This window comes from Equus asinus, chromosome 22, assembly GCF_041296235.1.
Source record: "Equus asinus isolate D_3611 breed Donkey chromosome 22, EquAss-T2T_v2, whole genome shotgun sequence".
NCBI lineage: Eukaryota > Metazoa > Chordata > Mammalia > Perissodactyla > Equidae > Equus > Equus asinus.
Window position 1 is genome coordinate 15072686 of NC_091811.1, and position 18171 is coordinate 15090856.

The 18171-nt window shown below is 55.4% G+C and overlaps 1 protein-coding gene across 5 annotated transcripts in view; it reads left to right on the forward strand.

Annotated features, from left to right (window-relative positions):
• TEAD4 (TEA domain transcription factor 4) overlaps positions 1 to 18171 on the forward strand; it is a 61935-nt gene that overhangs the window by 32855 nt on the left and 10909 nt on the right. For 4 of the 5 annotated variants that reach the window (XM_070494850.1, XM_070494846.1, XM_070494848.1 and 1 more), the window contains exons 3-9: positions 6147 to 6211; positions 6651 to 6713; positions 10387 to 10515; positions 11647 to 11690; positions 12201 to 12256; positions 14503 to 14642; positions 15721 to 15894. In XM_070494850.1, coding sequence (XP_070350951.1) covers positions 10420 to 10515; positions 11647 to 11690; positions 12201 to 12256; positions 14503 to 14642; positions 15721 to 15894 — 510 coding nt within the window. In that variant the 5' untranslated portion in view covers positions 6147 to 6211; positions 6651 to 6713; positions 10387 to 10419. The remainder of the gene's footprint in view (positions 1 to 6146; positions 6212 to 6650; positions 6714 to 10386; positions 10516 to 11646; positions 11691 to 12200; positions 12257 to 14502; positions 14643 to 15720; positions 15895 to 18171) is intronic. The other variant, XM_070494849.1, reaches the window with a different exon arrangement.

Here is an 18171-nt window from a genome sequence, read left to right on the forward strand (position 1 = left end):
CGGGTGGGATCGCTTCTTGGGGCGGTGGCCTGGAAGACTGGATGGGATTTCACCAGAAGCCTCAGAGCCCTCCAGGGACAGCAGTGGTGATGGCTGGATGTCAGGCCTAATCACTGCCTTCTGGGCTTCAGGCAGAAGTTTCTTCTCCACAAATAGCTGCCTCCTCCAGCTGCAGGTGTTTATAGCTCCCGCTGATCCCTGCACAGAGAGGGGCCAGGCCATCAGGACTAGGGCTGGCTGTGGAGGACAGTGGCCTCCTCCCTTGGGCCCCAGCCTGCAGGGTGAAATGGCAAGCTTGCAGTAAGGGCTCACTCCCAGGAGAGGCCTCTGGTGGACCAAAGGTCCACATGTGCAGATCTGCCTCCTTTTGGGTAGGGAGGCTCGTGCCCTCTGGTTCTCAGCCGTTTCCAATTTTGGAAATTAATAGTGTTACTTATCACAGGGCCTTACTAATGATATTAACAATAAATCTGACTTTACGGACTTTCTGCTAAGTGGCAAGTGCTTTACTGACTTTATGTCGTTTAATGTGCTTATGGCCCAGCTGGAGGCTGGTGCAAAGAGGGGAGTCAGTCCAGAGAGGGGAGATGAGCTACAGAAATGGCAGGAGTTTGCAGATGGGCTAACAGTTTTAGTAGTCATGTGTGACTGAGGAAAAGCCTGCGGTGGCTGGCAGGTGTGCGTGCTGCTGGGGGTGGGGTCGGGGAAAGCAATGGTGGCCCTGGGTGGAGCCTGCATCGGGAATGCCCCTCTTCAGTCTGTGGGTAGGCCGAGGCTCCCCTTTCTCCCTTGGCCCATTCTTCTCCCAGTCTTTGCCCATTGCGGGGTGGGGCCGTGGCTGTGAGCCGTGTGAGCTGGGGGCGGCTGGACACATGTCCTCTGACAGATGGGCCACAGTCTGGTGGGGGGCGTCCTTTCCAGCCCCACCCGGGGCCCTCTCTGGGGTTGGCCAAGGCCACCTGCCACACTGCAATGCCCAGCTGCCTGCCTGGCCTCCACCGAGGTCCGGGCTGGCCTCCTGTTTCCCCGGCATGTGATCTCAAGCACGGAGGGGAGAAGGCCCGGGTGGGGTTATGCGGCTGGTGGCAGAGCTGGGACAAGGATACAGTTCTCTCCCCCCAGTGACTCTCTGGATTTTCTGCTGCTGCTCTTTCTTTGCTGGCCTTCACTGTGGCTTCGGGCTCTGCCTCTGAGTGCACACTTCCTACTTCTCTCTGCTTCCACCCTGACTCGCTGGGCCTTCTGATGTCTGCATCACCCAGGGCACCTTGGCTTCCAGGGTTCTGGGTACAACTGTGCATGCGAGAGTGAAAACAGGTGGGCAGGCTCTTGGGTGCAAGTGGTCAGCTCTCCCTCCAGGACCTGGGGCAGGGCAAGGGATAGTCAGACATCATGAAGGACTTCCTTCATGCAGAGAACCGGGGGGACCGATTCGGAGGGGAGGAGCAGAATGGTGTCTTGCAGAGGAAACTGAAAGGGGAGAGCATCCATGGGAAAAAGCAGCCCCTGTGTAATAGTCGTGAAGCCTTAGAAACAGGTGTTCTCGTGGCACCTGGATGCTAACAACCTGTGACTGAATAAATCACCTCTCCTCTCTGGGCCTCAGTTTCTTCTTTTTTAGGCTAGACAGGACCTCTAGGGTCACCTGGTCCAGCCCCTGCTTCTGAGCGAGATGGCCCTCAGTCCTACGTTAAATAGGAGTAATGCTGTGCAGTAGTTAAGAGATATGCTCTGGAACCAGACCCCATGGGTTTGGATCCCAGCCACGTGCTGCCTTGTGACCCTGAACAGGTTTCTGTACCTCTCTGCCTTGTTTCCCTGTCTGTGGAGTGGAGATGTCAGCGCCCGCCCCAGGGCGCTGGTGTGAGGATTGATGAGTGCGAATAGAGCTGGCACAGCATTCATTCTCTGCTTGCACAGGTACCTGGCACATGAAAGTGCCCAATAAATGTTCATTATTGTTCCTGTTATTACAAGAGTGAAAGGAACTACAACAGTTGTCTGTGTGTATATAAAGCCTGGATTAGATGCCAGCTGGCCTGGAGGCAGTAGGATGGCTGGGTTAACCCCTGGAGGACCTCTGGTGGCAGGAAGGTAGTTCTTTGGTCCCTCTTGGCTCAGCACACCCACAGAAACCCAGCACTTCACTCCCACCCAGAGGGAATTCTCAACTCCTGGCATTACCTCTGACAAGCAGAATGAAGCTGATGGAATAACGGTCTGAGATGAGCCAGCAAGAGAGAGGAGGATGCAGCTCCAGAGAAAGAGAGAGGAAGATGCACAATGTGAAAAAATACAAAGACAGCCAAGCCAGCCTTAGACCCCTCGGTGTGGCTCCCGTGGCCCCCAGTGCTGGGCCTCTTGCCCAGGGCCAACATGGCCTGTTTGGTAGCAAAGCTCCTGAACCCTGTAGTGGAGGGTAGGGGTAGCTGTCTTCATGACAACTTCAAGATGGGGGCTCTGTCTTCATGACTTGGGGCTCCTTGCATAGGAAGCAGGTCATCTGTGATGTCTCGAATAAGGGTCTCAGCCAGTGGTGGGCGGGGGCCTCCTCAGCTGCTGCTTAACGTGTGCTGCAGAGGAAGTGCTGGGAGCTGGGAAGCTGCTGGTCCAGGAGTGGGGTTCCCATTAGCTGAGCATCTTTTCTGTGCCAGACACCATGCCACTTGCAAGTGGCTGAGCCGGGACTCAAACCCGGGCAGTTAGTCCTTGGTCTGCCGGTGGACAGTCTGGATGGGATTTTCTGGCCTCAGCTCCTCCTCTGGCAGATAGGTATAACTGCCTGCCTTTTCGCAGCGAGGAAGTGGCTTTACTGGGAAGGTAATGAGGCGTACGCATTTGGACCCCTTGCTTGCGTGGGCCCCTGCAAAGTCCCTAAACTTTTTATTTCTAATTTAAATTTGTAAAATAATTTTATTGAAATCCAGTCACCATACAATAAACTCTACAGATTTGAAGTGGACAGTTTGGTAAGTTCTGACACGTCTACACCTGTGAAGCCATCACCACCTTCGAGAGAGCGAACATAGCCATCTTAACTGAAAATGATTTTCACCTAATTGTGTATTTGTATTTTTAATTCTTTTTCTCAAAGAAAGCGTCTCCATTTTTAGATGCTTTAGGCTCCACAGAAATCTGGATTTGCTTCTGTATAGGGAGGCTCACGTGAGACCAGAGAAAGAAGCACTTTGAAATTTAGGTTGGACTAATCAAACGTAGAAGGCCATTTGCCTTTGTTTAACTTGCACCCTCCCTCTGAAGTGAGAGCACTTTATGGGACAGCTGACAGCTTCTTAGCATCGTTCCCTTGTCATTTGTTTAACAAATCTTCGTCTGGAGGCTGCTGTGTCAGGGAGTTTCTAGGTGTTAGGGATACATAAGTGAGTAATCCGACGAAACTCCGTGTTCTCAGGAACTTTCCTCTTGATGGGAGGTGGGGGAAGGACGGTGCTCGAGGTAAGGGAGTAGATCACGTGGTGTGTTGGAAGGTGCTGTGGAGAAGACAGAGGTACAGCAGTCCAGGTGGGTAGGTGACCTCAGCTTTCAGTGGCGTGTTCAGGGAAGACATCCCCGAAAATGGCATCTGAGCAGAGAGGCCATCAGGGTGTGAAGGTGAGGGAGTGGGCTGCGCGGGTCTCTGGGGCAGAGAACAGGATGCACAGGGGCCCTGATGTGGACACGTTCCAGGAACAGCTAGAGACCCGATGGCAGGTGGTACGAGATCAGAGAGGGGCCGAGCCGGGGCTGCGGTGGACAGATGCTCTGGGGGCTTCCAGACCATTCTAGGAACTTGGACACTTTCAGGCTGAGGGGTTGGAGGGTATTTGAGTTTCAGCAGGATCACTGTGGCTGCTGTGTTGAGAACAGACGGGAACAGGGAATCCAGGTAGACGGCCCTTGTCATAATCCAGGCCAGAGAGGATGGAAGCTTGGACCACGGAGGGCAAGGTAGTGAGAAGTGGCTGGATTCCAGTGTAGTTTGAAGGTAGAGTCATCGGCTTTTGCAGACAGACTCATTCATTCATGACAAATAGGTGCCAGGGACTAGAGATGCAGACCTGAATAGAGAGGTGGGCCGTTCCTCTGAGATGCTGAGGATCTAACAGGAAAAGATGCAGAACGAGGAGCTGCTACCTGTGTGCGCGGTGTAGGCTAGAGGAGCAGCACCAGAACCCTCTCCCAGGTGGTCTCTGAGGCCCCTCCAGACTCGTGTCCCCTGCCTTCCACACTCCCCAGCTTTCCCACCACCAACCCCGAGACTCTCCAACTCATCCTTCTCACTACCGCATCCACCAGCACTGTAGTCAGCCTCCTGGCCCTGAGGAACCTCCCCTCCTCCCTCACCCTGCTCCTTGCCCCAGCCTGGTCTCTGAACTAGACCACTTACATGGGCCTGGAATGTGTTCATTCATAGAAAAGAAGCTGAGCCACAGCAAGCTGGCATTGAGTCAAAGGTAAGGTCTGTTTCCAAAGACTGTTAAAACTTGGTTGGAAAAATGTGAATGAAAAACCTTAAAAGGGCCTAAATTTAAGAGGAGAAGGTTGGGTGAGGGTCCTTAAAGGAAAGTGACTTGCCAGGATCTTATAGCTCGTTTGTGGAGCTGCTGGGCTAGGGCCTGGCTCCCCAACTCTCAGTTCTGTGACCCGTTTTCAGTCACCACTGTGATGACTTAGACTCTCTTGACAGTGAAAACAGCCTTTCGTAGCTGCAGCATGAGTGCCTCTAGTTAGACATAGGGTAGGACTGTAGAGCGTTCATTGGACTGCCAAAGGAGCCTGTGGAGTGCCTTTCCCTGGAAAGCTTTGAGAAGAGACTTCCAGCTGGATTGCGCTTTTAGGTTCAGACCAGCCCATAGATGTTGTCCTCAGGGTCGAATCCTCCCTCCTTCCTTCCCCTGACACAGCCAGGCCAGTGCTCCCAGGCCAGCGAGTCTTTCTAGCAGACGACACCTCTTGAGGGTGGCCTCTTTAATTCAGCCTTGGCAGCAGGGAAAGGTCAGCTGGGGGGCCAGCTTGGCCTTGCTATGCTCTCTGGTTACAACCCCGGTGACAGACATCCCACACGGCTCGCCTCCCCCGTGTATCAGCAGCTTCCTCACTCAGAGCCACAGCCCTCTGGGCTCAGCAAGGCCCAGCAGGACAGGGCAGGCTGGTGGCTGTGCCCTCTGGCCCCAGAGGGGAGCGAAGAAGTGACAGGTCCCACTCAAACCCTCTCGCCCTCTCTCTCCCCAACCCAGTGCCCTTTTTTATGGTCTGATGCCACCCAGTTGTCAAGATCTATCTGAGGGCTCACTGACCACACAGTCTGGACTGACCCCCCATCCCCTGAGCACACTGCATGTTCCCTGTCCTTGGCAGGCGCTGGGGCCATTCTGTGGGCACACGCCTCTCCTCACTTAGGTGGTGAGCTCTTTGAAAACAGGCAACCTCTTTTCATAATCTCATTTACAGTAATAGGGGACATGGGTGGCTCCATATAGTTTTCCAGCATCTTTCAGATGCAGCATCAGCCTCTAGGAGGCTGGCCCGTGGGGAGCCCTCAGCGTTATCTATTGACCATCTAGTCAGAGCCGTGAAGCTGGAGATGTGGTCGCCTGGGTTTTCTCTATCTGAGTCAAGGAGCTCAGGAATCCTCTCTGGGGACCCTCAGTGTCTCGGCCGTTACATCCCCCATGCCCACTGCTGCCCACAGACAGGATAAGACATCTTGTCTGGTCCTGCTCATTTATGGAGGGGAGGGGAGGCCGCGGTCCAGGCCTTTCCCTGCAGCCTCCCACGTGTGCAGAGGCCCCAGGAGAAGGTGGGAGCAGAGAGGCTGTTGTCAGGCTGCTGGGGGGCGGAGATGAGGTGGCCAGCATGAGGCGAAGAGGGAGGTTCGGAAGCTTCCCCGGGCTATGCATAGGCTGGAGGCCCATGGCCCTGTCACTTCCTAGTTCTCAGATTACCAGTCCCCCAGTGAGGCCTCAGCTTCCTCTTGCTGCTGGGACATGCCTGGGATCCAAGGAGGGCAGGAGGGAACCTGCAGAACCCTCACCCCCAAGTGCCTACTCAGGGTGGGCCGAGGGGAAGGGAAGGGACCACTCAGACCCTCCCATCTGCCTGCCGTTTGTTGCTCTCTCCCACTGAGGCTGTCGGTGTCTCTGCAGGTCGCAATGAGCTGATCGCACGCTACATCAAGCTCCGGACAGGGAAGACCCGCACCAGGAAGCAGGTGGGCCCTGGGAGATAGGCCTGGGTCCCAGGCGCAGGTACCCAGCACCAGCCTGTTCCTGAGGTGGGCCAGGCCCTCCGCTCACTGGGGCCAGCGGTTGTCTCTTTTTGGTGTGCCACCGACAGTTTAATTTCCCTGTGGTCCCTGCTGCCACCACCTGGGAGGAAATGCTTCACCATACTGGGGAGTCAGCAGCCCCCTCCCCATCCTTCTCCAGGACACCGGAAGAACAGAGAGCAACGCCCCAATGCTGCTCTTTATTTATTGCCAAACTCTGGATTAGCTGGAGAAGGCAGCACTGAGGGCCCGTCGTTACCGACCCTCTCATTCATTCAGTCAGTCAATCAGTCCACGGATGGGGAGGGCTGGGGGTCAGGCCAGGATGGGGAGCACAGGCTGTCTGGGAGGTAGGGACAAGAGCCCTCTCTTCCTGCCACAGGTCTCCAGCCACATCCAGGTGCTGGCTCGTCGCAAAGCCCGCGAGATCCAGGCCAAGCTAAAGGTAAGGCTGATGGTAGCAGTGGGAGGGAGGACCTAGGGTCCAGGTGGGGCCAGCTTCCCAGAAGTGAGGGCTTTTTTTCCAGCAGGAAAAGTCTTCCCTTTGGGTTTAGGGGCTGGCTGCTTGTGTGCGGGTCAGCACGCCGCTTGGTGTTGAGGCGACTGGGGTTCAGCCTGTAACCTCTCCCGTCTGCATGGGGAAGAACACTTGACCTCAGAGCCATGTGTGGACCACCAGGCTCCACAGCATCCTGAGGGCCACGGGTCAGTCTCCTGTTGTGCCTCATCCTCCAGGGGCAGTGCCCTGCCCAGATCATAGTGGGATCGCCCTCCAGACCCCATTCCTCAAGGATCTCCTTGAGCTGCTGGCCCTCTCTGGAGCCCCACCAACCCCTTAGTGCCATCAGCCAGAGCCTGTGGGCTGGCTGGGCGTGGGAGGCACTGCTGTGGGGTGGGGCTGGATGCTGTTGCTGGAGCTGGTGGAATTCTCTCACACGCCCTGCTCTCTGGGACTGGCGGTTCCTTCCCCTCCCTGGATCAGCCCCACCTTGCAGGGTTGTCTGCTGACAGGTGACTGCTCTGTGCAGGGCCAGCTGCTGACAGGATTCCCCTGGGGGTGGCACTGCTCCCCACAGCACTCAGGCCTCTTGTGCCCTGGTGCCTCTCGGTGAAACCTAGGAGAGAGCGAGCGCCCCCTCGCGGAGGTGTTCATAGCAGAGCCTGCCCAGTTACTTGGTAGGAAGAGCTAACATTTAGGGGCATTAGACTAAGACCAGCAGTTTACAAAGTTTTTTTAAGGTAGCAGAATCTCCTTTTATTATTTTCCCAAACAAAATATTAACCTAGTATGTTATCAAAGGAGCTACTCTGGGCAGATCTAGGTTGGTGAGGAACGTTCCAGAGACACTGTCCTCCTCTTCACCTCTCATGCTCCATGGCTCTGGAACCCAGAAGTACCTCAGAACGCAGTTTAAAAGCCCTGGACTCGATGACCTCCAAGGCCCTGTCTGGCCCCAGTAGTCCATGCTCTTGACACTGGAGGCTCTGAACGAGTGGGTGGAAACAGGCAGGAAGCCACTCCCCACTGCCCACTCAGCTCCATTCCTCTTGCCATCAGCCCAGCTGTCCCATGCCCCTCACAGCTGTGGCCCAGCACCTAGCTCCTTTGTCCCTGGGCCAGCTGGCTAGGCCTCAGCTGTTGATCCCTCCCTCTCAGGTTGGCAAATATACCCCCGGACACCCAGGTCCTGGAGTCCAGCTTGTTCTTTGTTTCCCCTTTCTGGGCTGCCTCTGACTCAGTGGGACCCCAGCAGGGGACTGTGTTCTGTTTAGAACCCTCTAGGGGAACTTTGAATTCCCCGGAGGCCCAGCTGTCCAGCCCACATTTGCTGCAAGGGATTGCACCTGTCCTGTCCACAGGCTCTACCTTGGGGCCTGGGACAGCCTTCAGTGGACCGCTGGACAGACATTAAGGGGAGCCGTGAGCCCCATAAATACTATGCACATTTCCATGTCTGTGCACTTTCCTGGGGAGATTGGTCTGAGGGTTTTGTCATATTCCCAGAGGGGTCTGGGGCCCAGTGTAATTAAGCTCCCTGGTGGATGGCAAGATAAGGTAGCAGCCCTCGGGGTCTCGGGGCTTGGTCTAGCCTGGTCTGCCCTTGTGCTGTGGGAACTTGGGCCAGTCATTAATGCTCCTCAACCTCCATTCTCTTTCCCCATTTGTAAAAGGACAGAATTAAGCAAGGTGGTATCTGAGGTCCCCTTCAACTCCAAAATTCAGTGACTCCCTGGCTCTGTAGCCTGGCGCTGATGTAACTCCCCATAATGTCGCTCCCACTCCCCCTGGTTCCTGTCCCAACCCGCTGAGGACGTGGTTTCCTGAGCTCTGGTTGTTTGTTTAGATCGGTTTTCTGGGAAGGGACGCAAGTTGCCGACACTGAGCGGATGGAGCTCTCCCGCCTCGTAGCGCAGTGCTCATCCCAGGGGTCTGCAGGCTTTCTGGGGGTACGGCCTGCTACACCGTTCCTCTCCTCCTGGAGGGAGAGGGCCTGGGCGAGTTGGGCTTTTCCCTCCTGAAACTGCAGGTGTCCTTGGGGAGAGGCACACCTAATGCCGATCAGCTCCCCCTGGTCATCAGAGAGCCTTTGAGAGCAAGGCCCGACTGAGTTTGGCCCCCAAAGGACAGCAGGTTGAGGATGACCCCACCACTCAGGATGTTCTCCCATGCCCTCTGTGGTGTATGCTGGGTGCTGTCTGATCCCGACGTAACCCCACTCCCTGGTTTGCTCGGCCCCCCTGGGCCTGCAGAGGCCCAGTGAAGAGTCGGTCTGCCAACCTGGACCAAGCTCGAAGGGCCAACCGTCACTGGTGACTGTCAGCACCCTAGTCACGTAAATTCTCTGAGCCGCAGTTTCTTCGTCTTAAAAGGGGGATCCTGTGGTCCTGCCACCCTCACAGAGTACCATGATATTCAGCATCAAAGTGACATGGTGTTCTTTACCTTCTGTGGACTGTCTCATGCCACATGAGTGTAAATGGCCCCTGAGAGGCCCAGTTGGGTCCTGGCTCTACAACCACATAGCTGGTGGACACCTGAACCCTTCAGAACCTGACCCCTCGGTGACCCCTCCCTCTGGGCTGCCAGGGGGCCGAGTGAAATCCGTGTGTAGAAGTGCCTGGGAGCTGCAGGGACCCGTGTCACTTCTCAGCCTGCCCACCATTCAGGACAGGTCTGATCCACCAAGTCAACTAGTAAATAATGGTTAATGTGTTTTTCCATTTAAAAATATTCGTCATAAAGATACAGAATTTCTAATCAGAGCTCCTGGTTGACATAGTCCAACCTTTTAGCCCCAATAAAGCTACACACAGAATAATACTTGCTGTTCCAGTCTGTATATGTGGTCTTATTTTGGACAAAGACACAATTCCCAGGAGGTTTTTTGAACTATAGAAATGTTGTCTCATCAGTTTGAAGACCTTTGGGATTAGGGACCTCAAGATGGGAGCCAGCGGCTCATACAACTATAGAAATTAATATTATCAGTGTCCTGAATGCCTCTTCGTTCACAGCCTGTGCAGGGTGAACCCGTCGGGGTCTTTGTAACCACAGAGGGCAGCAGCTGGAATTTACATTGTGACAGGTAGAAGGTAGGGGTGCCCTGGGTGTCCTCAGTGCAGGGGGAGACCCAGAGGGCAGGATGGAGACGGGGGGCTACAGGAGACCCTCCGTGCCTCCACACAGTCCCTTGCCCGAGGACGACTCCTCCCGCCCGTTCGAGGAAGGACCCAACAGATACTCATGCGTCATCTGCCATGAGCCAGGTGCCATGTGGAGGTGAGCGAGGACTAAAGATCCCTGTTCCCAAGGTGTCCCCGTGGTTTGTGCACCGAGATAGGGTCTGGCGGATGGTCTCCAGATCTCCTGACGCTCCAATAAAATAGGCGGGGCGAATGTTCATGCGCCTGTGACAGATGAGGGACTGGTCAGAGAAACCAAGGGACTTGCTCAAAGTCACAAAACAGGTGAAACTGCTGCAAGGATGGAAACCTGGTCCAGGTCTCTGGCCACTGGCAGTGGGACAGCTTCCCTGACCACAAGCACAGACCCCGCCTCGCCTAAGTGTGCCATAGTGACCACTGCTGAGGTCCTCCCTTCCGATGTCTTCCCCCAGGATCAGGCAGCTAAGGACAAGGCCCTGCAGAGCATGGCTACCATGTCGTCCGCCCAGATCATCTCCGCCACAGCCTTCCACAGTAAAATGGCCCTCACACGGGGCCCAGGCTACCCAGCAGTCTCAGGGGTAAGTGGGGCTGCCTGGAGCCAGGGGCCACACCAGCCCTCTCCTTCTCACTCCTCCCCCTTCTGAAGAGCCAGAAGCAAGCACTGGCCACACCAACTTTCTCTCCCTTGGGTCCTCTCAGGCCAGGGGAGCCAGGGGGAAGGAGGGACCAAGGACCCAGGGGCCATGCTGAATCACGGCTCAGCCAGTACTGGAGCACCTTCCTGGGGGCTTTGGCAGTAGCACAGCAGGCCTTTCATGAGGGGCAGAGCTGCCCTATCGGCTGACCGACCTTAGCTCCACAGAGGTGGCCCAATTTGCAGATGAGGAGGCTGAAGTCCCAGGGTGGGGGCTGGAGCCGAGGCTCTGGTGCAGCACCAGCATGTCCCCGAGTCGTCCTCCGCCACCCGGCCTCGTTCCTGCTCCTCCCTCAGGCTCAGCACCGCTCTCCTTCCAGGGTGAGGGCTGACCTCCAGGAACAAACTCTTGTTCGAATTTAAAATTTCTCAGCCTGAGAACTGGGCTCTGGGCCATGGCCAGGTTAGTCATACTCTCAGAATGGTCCAGAAGGGCTCCTCCTCTTCAGGGCTGTGTCCTCACAGGGTTTTCCTGGCTGTAGGGACTGAATGGATCTTCAGGATGTACCTCCTGCACTGTCTTGAAACGTGGGGAAGGGGCAGTGACAGGCTCTGTGCTTGGTGAGCCGCTTGTCCAGCATTTTTCAAAGTGTGTTCCAGAGACCACTAGTCCATCTGGATGTTGAATAGATGTGACACATAGTGATTCTATGCATAAGTGAGTTTGGGACCCTTAGAACTGAGTGGGTTTCTTGACTCAGGGACTGTTGGGAGCTTACGTGCTGCTGTGCCCTGTGGATCTCTAAGGGAGGAATAGGATGAACTGTGTTTACCACACCTGCTGTTTCTCCCGTGGGGCACATTGTCGACAGAGCATCCGGAGACTAGAGTTCCTTGAGACATGCCCTGGGGCGCTGCTCAGGCCTGTGGAGACAGTAGTGTTACCTTTCTCCCTGCCAGCCACTGGGTCCATGCTCACCCTCGCCTTCCAGTGGAGGCCCTGCTCTGCCCTTCCCCACAGCACGGGCCCACGTGCACACAGGCTGTGCTGACTCTGTGCCTTTTGCTTCCTCAGTTTTGGCAAGGAGCTTTGCCGGGCCAAGCTGGAACATCCCACGAGTGAGTACGGCCTGGTTTCTGCTACCTTATGCTCCCTGAACTGAACTTGAGCCATGAACTCATGCGGTTGAGCCTGGCCCCCGAGGTGGGAGAGGCACAGTCTGAGGTCAGCCTTTCAGGATGGCCTCGCGCTTAGGGATCGGGCTCTCTTGCTCTCGGGATCAGCTCAGTCTGCCGTGTGGGCACCCTGGGGTGGCATTTGCTGAAACTCCAGTCTGTCCAGGGTGTCTCAGGGCCAGAGCTTGACTCAAGGGAACGAGGCTGGGAACCAGACCTCTCGCTGGCCTTGGAGGGGGGAAAGGGAGAGGGGGGATTTTCTCAACAGATATGCTGCTTCTGTGGATCAGCCACAAAACCTGAGGGAGTCGGCAGGGGAAGGAGTGAGAGGCCAAAGGCCACTGATGGCCAGACCACCAGGGCCTCCAGCACAGAGAGCCTTGGCCATCACTGAAGGTTCTGGGGCTGCAGCCTGCCCCAAGGCTTACACCTCCTCCCTCCTGTCTCCCACAGTGTGAAGCCTTTCTCTCAACAGACCTACCCTGTCCAGCCTTCTCTGCCTCTGCCAGGTGGGTCAGCAGTGCAGGGCTCCCTCGTACCTCTCAGCTCTTGCCCCTTCTCAGAGGCCATCCCGTCGTGTGCTCAGATGGACAGCCGGTCTCTTGGCTCCACCGTTCTCCTCCCCCTGGCATGCCCTTGGAGCGCCTCTTCTCCCCAGCACTCAGGGCTGGCACTCAGGGTTGCACACAGGTCAAAGGGCAGGGCCTATGCTGTGTGTGTGTGCCTGTGCACTTGGGCTGCTTTGCTGCCTCCGTCTTAGTGGTGTTATAATCCTCTCCATCAAGTTGGGAGGTCTGAGGAGAGCACGGCTTTCCAGCCTGGATCCCCTCCCTAGCAGAGGGGACCCTCCTGGGAAGTGGCCTCGAGCTGGCGGGGGCAGATGAGGTTTGGTCCGCGCGGCCAGCACGGGAGCCCCACCCTCTCACTGCCCTGGTGACCAGCTGTCCTTGCCTCTTTCTCCTTAGGATCCCCCACCACCTTCCATTCTGCAGGGCAAGACAGGAGCCTCACCTTAACCACCTTAGCTAGCTTGGGAATGGCTCCCTGCCTGCATCCTGAACTGGCGTCTCCTGCTCTCAGAGCAGCCCTGCTCGCCTCCTGGGTTGCTGATGGCTGCCCCCCCAGCCCCGTGCAGTCACCCCTCATCTGTCTCCTCCTCTCACTGTCCCCACTGTCTCTGCCCTCCCGCTCTTGCCTGGTGACAACAGCAGGCTCTTAACCAGCCCGTCTCCAGCCTGGTTTCCCTCACTTCCGCCCTGTAATTCACACAAGTGATCTCTTGAAAGGATCCGTCTTGCTGTGCTGCCTCTAGGCATAAAATCCTTTCTTGGCTCCCTGGTGCCTTCAGGATACAGTCTCTGTGGTAGTCTGGCGTGTGGTCCCTCCTGGTAACCTCAGCTTTCTCTCCTCTCCCTTCCTCCCTCCATCCCCCACCACTCGGGTTAGGCGCCCTGCTTTGGGCCCTCCCCAGAGCTCTGGGCATCTCTGTCTGGCCCTGGGCAGGAGTGTCCTCGTCTGTGTGTGGGGCTGTGTCTGACTGATGTCTGTGTCTTCCGTGTGTTGGACCGCATCCGCTCTGCAGCACTTCTCAGTAAGCGGTGCTGGAACACGTGCATGAGCCGCTCACCTGGTGCGTCCCGCGTGGTCCTGCCCCTGCCCCTCTGACCGTGTCTCCTCCGTCCCTTTCCTCTGCGTGCTCCTGAGTGACCTGCCTCAGCACACGGGGCCTCCGTTCACCCAGCTCCCAGCGTGGCGTCGCCTGCCGCGCGGCTCTCTCACACCCTTGTCTCCCTGCCTGTGCCTCCTGTGTCCCCGCTTCACTGCACGGCTTAGGTTCAGGCCTTCTTCAGTTTTCCACCAGGAAAGCCCTCCCAGTGGCTCCCGTCTCCTTGACCCTGCCCGGTCCTTCCTCCATGCTGGAACAGGACCTTTCAGAAACGCAGGTCGGATTTCAGTGCCTGCTGAAAATCCTCCAGTCCCTTGGAACCCTCAGGCTGAAACTCTCAGTCTCTTTAGTCTTGTCCCCCGTCCCTGGCACAACCCCCCCTTCTCTCCAGTTCCACCGAAGAGGGAACTTGCACACCCACTGTGCTTCCATGGCCCCCACACCTTTGCCCCTGCTGTGCCCTCTGCTTGGAGCACCCCTTCCCCGTCCTCACCTGCTGCCTCCTGCTTGAACTTCGTCACTTCTTTCAAGCATCACCTTCTTGGGAGACCTTTCCTGACCACCACAGAGGTGGGCTTAGAGCCCCTCTTCCGTGCCTTATCCATTTTTATCATGTTCACTGCATCATGTTAGTGAATCTGTACCAAGAGCCTGTTCTGGGGTCTGCAAACACAGCTGGGACCCAAACAGAGAATTTCCTGCTCCCATGGGGCTTATGTCATCCTAATAATTGATTGTCTGGTTGTCTTCCCACTGGACCAGAGGCTCCTAGAGGGCAAGAACCTAGCAGTGCCTGCTCTGGGAGCCCTCGGTCCAGCAGGCCTCCCATCTCCCTTGAGTATGGTTCTGTGTGGGGGCCTGAGGGGACTGAGTCGTCCCCAGCTAAGCCCTCCCCACCGGGGGCTCCTGGACACACCAGTGCTTTGCACTCCCCTTGACCACCCCTGCTGGGAGGCCCGTTCAAGGGAGATAGGAGACCCCCTAGCCAGCACAGGGTCTCACTGGTGGGCCTGGGGCCTGGCAGAGGGTGTTGGCAGGGTGGCTGTGTGTGCACAGGCTCCCATGTGCCTCTCCCGCTGCTATGTGCAGGGTTTGAGTCTCCTGCAGGACCTGCCCCATCGCCCTCAGCACCCCCTGCTCCCCCGTGGCAGGGCCGCAGCGTGGCCAGCTCCAAACTCTGGATGTTGGAGTTCTCTGCCTTCCTGGAGCAGCAGCAAGACCCTGATACGGTAGGTCCTGGCCTGCCTGGCCGGCTCACCTGCCCTCTCATTCCCGGAGGCTCCGGTCCTTTTCCCCCTGCCTCTGGCTTTCTCACCTTGCCCCCTGCCCCACTCCACTTTAGAGCTTAATCTAGGTTCCCTGTTCACAGTCTTCCCTTTCATTGGCCCTCCCTCAGCTTGTCCTTTCATTCCTTCCTCCACCTCCCTCTTCTCTCCTCTCTTCACCTTCCCTCTCTTGCTGGTGCGGTTTATTGCTCCCATCTCAGGTCTCAGGCCCACTCCCTCCCTGACCTGCGTTCTCCCTCCATGTTCCCTTCCCTGCTGGCCCAGGCACCTCTCGGTCCAGAGTCGCTCCTCCCAGCCCCACCCTGGCCGTTCTATCCTTCCCCCGTGGCTCTGAGCAGCCTCCCGTGTCTGATCCACATCCTCTGGGTCACCAGCAGAGAGCCGCAGCTCCACCCCACCCTGACCCCTTCAATGTCCCACGTCCCGGGTGACCAGTGTCACCTGCAAAGGTCAGAGTAGCACCTGAGGAAGCTGGGCTGACAGGATGCCGGAGGCGGGAGGACTTCACAGACCAGTTCACTTGGACATTTGCAGACTTGATTTTGAGCTGAGGAACCCATGAGTCAGACAGGCTCTTACTCAGAAGCCCAGTGTACAACCACAGAAGCAGACTTCCTTTGATTTAGCGAGGTGCGTGTGAGGGGCACAGAGGCCCCCCCCGTCTCCTGTCTCCAAGGGTGGAGCACGATGTGGACATCTCGGTCAGTGGTCTTCCATCACCCTTGAGATAACAGAGGCCCAGAGACATTCACTGGCACGGCCAGGACTGAGTAACACAGATGACAACCTGATTTGTTGGGTACCTGCTGGGAGCCATGCCCTGACCAGGGGCTTTATACCCATTAATTTTGCTTTACATTCCATCCTTTCACTGTCTCCATTTTTACCAGTGGGGAAACTGAGGCCCAGAGCCAGGTGAAGTGACTTGCTCCAGGTCATGAGGCTGGGATCTACGCTCTGGTCTGTCTGTCCACCCGCCTCCCTGCCTCCTGCGTCCCTCAGACCAGCCTTCTCTCCACAGTACAACAAACACCTTTTCGTGCACATCGGCCAGTCAAGCCCAAGCTACAGTGACCCCTACCTCGAAGCTGTGGACATCCGCCAGATCTATGACAAGTTCCCAGAGAAAAAGGGCGGACTCAAGGAGCTCTTTGAACGGGGACCTTCCAATGCCTTTTTTCTGGTGAAGTTCTGGGTAAGCCCTTCGACGAACTCTCCCTTCCCCGCTAGTACGTCGACGACAGTGAGGAGAGACGGGGGGAGAGTGGGTGTAAGGTGCCCTTGCCATGGGTAGAAGCCTGGGGAGGGCAGGACGAGCGAGAAGGGGAGGAGCGAGCACAAAGTGGCCCAACAGTGTTGGGAGCTGAGACAAGGAGTGGGGCCCGTGGGGCCTTAGAGCTGGGCTAATAGAAGGAGGCACTTTTCTGACAGGTAATGACAGCCATGCCTGGGTGAGAACTTCGGCCTTAAGGGGGCTATATATAGTACTGGAAAAGGATGTGCAGGAGACACTGAGGATAGCTGACGATCCAACATGAACCCCCTAGGCCCCCGAGTCTTTGAGTGGCAAGTCCTGAATTGGTTGTGGGGCCTGGAGCCAGGGTAGCCGGTCCTCAAAAACTTACTTCCAAGGACCGGGCTTGGAGAAGTGGACTGTAGGGTTAGGATAGGTCACTCCAAAAGAAACATCTACCCAACTTCTCCAACAGCTCAGCCCATAGACTTGGCTTTGGCTGCCCTCCCCACCTCACCCCCCCGACAGGTGCTATGTGGGCAGAGCCCCTCCTTTCAAAACGTCTCCTCCAAGACCAGGAGGCCTGGTTCCTCTCTGGGAGCTTACCTTCCTGGGGCCCAGTGCGCACAGGAAAGGGATGCAGGGAAGACAGTCCGAAGGGTGAGGAAGTGCAGGAAATCCTTCTAGCTGGGTGATGGGAACCTTTGAATAATTTCAGAGCATGGACACTGGGCCCGAGGGACCCTGCCCACAGTCCTCTTCCCAGTGCCTGGCAGTTCTGGTAATGCCCAGGAGACAGCTCAGAGAGCTTACCCTTTATTTGCTCCCAGACCAGTTTGATTATCTGGAAGCCTTAGTTTTCCTAGAAATAGGCATATTCACCCAAAAGCTTGTATAGAATTCCAGGTGGCTTACAGGCCCCTGCTTAGGAACTCCTAGCCTAGCTGTCATCCACAGCCAAACCCATGGGGCCGGCTCTCTCCCGAAGAGGCAAGAGCCGGAACTGAAAACTCAGGACCCTGATCTGGAAGATGCTTAGTATCTGCTCTCTGCAAGACAGCTGGGTGGGCAAGTGGGATGGAAGTTGGACCTGGGCTTTAGGGATGGGCAAAATCTAGTAGGCAGAGACGGAGAAAGGCAGTTACAGCCTGGGGAAAGCATGAGGAAGTGGGCTCCAGAGGGAGAGTCATGGGTAAAGGTATGTGAGAGGGAATAATAGAAAATAAAACTGCAAAGGTCAATTAGGTCCTAGAAGGTCCTGATCATACAAAAGTCTGGGTTTTAATCTATGCTGGGATGAAAAATAAGTAATAGTTTTTTTTTAGTTTATCTCATTTTTAAATCAGTGCATGCTTATAGTTAATTATTAATTATTACTAAGAGGCTTATAGTGAAAAGCATCAGATTCTTGTCCCACTGCTCCTCATCCCCAATCCCGATCCCCAGAGGCACTTGCTGTGACTTTTCACTGTTTATTCTGGGCTTTATCTCCTTGGTTCCAAATAATATGCTTGTACTGCTATACCTTCATATCACAACTAAGACATTATGTATATTCCATTATGGTAGAAAAAAATTAGCTATGTTATACCACTTTTCTCCTCATCATCCCAGTATTGTCATATCCAGTAAGTTATATAATTTAGTCAAAGCAATAAAATCTTTTGACAATGTAGATTGACCCCAAAAAGCCAAGAAGAATATTATAGTTACATTTCATTTCTTGTACAACTTTTTGTTTTTCCTACAAATAAATGGCTTTCTCATTTGCATATTTTTAAATAAACCTCTCTTGCACGTTATTAAAATTTTACAGATTACTCTGTTATAACCACCACACAAAATTTTAAAAAATTGTTTTTCTCCAAATGCTCAAGCCTATCAGATAATTTATCAGTTCCCCTTTCTCCTGGAGCTGTTCCTCCTGGATGCCCCTGTTCTGCTCCAGTCTGAACTGGTTTTCCTCCAGGCCTGTTCTCAGGGGTCATTAGGAGACTCCCTTCTACTGCTCTCCTGAAGTGAATCTACAGTTCCCTGGATCTCATGTTTCCCTCTGTTTTGGTGTCCCCCCTCATTCAAAGGGAACACATTCTCTAGTACCTTCCTAAGAAAAGATGCATGGTAGATAAATGTTCTAAGTCTTTGCCGTTTTGAAATTTCTCTTTTTTTGTACTTGATTGATAGTTTGCCTGGGCATAGAGTCTAGATCACAAATGATTTTCCCAGAAGTGATTTTTA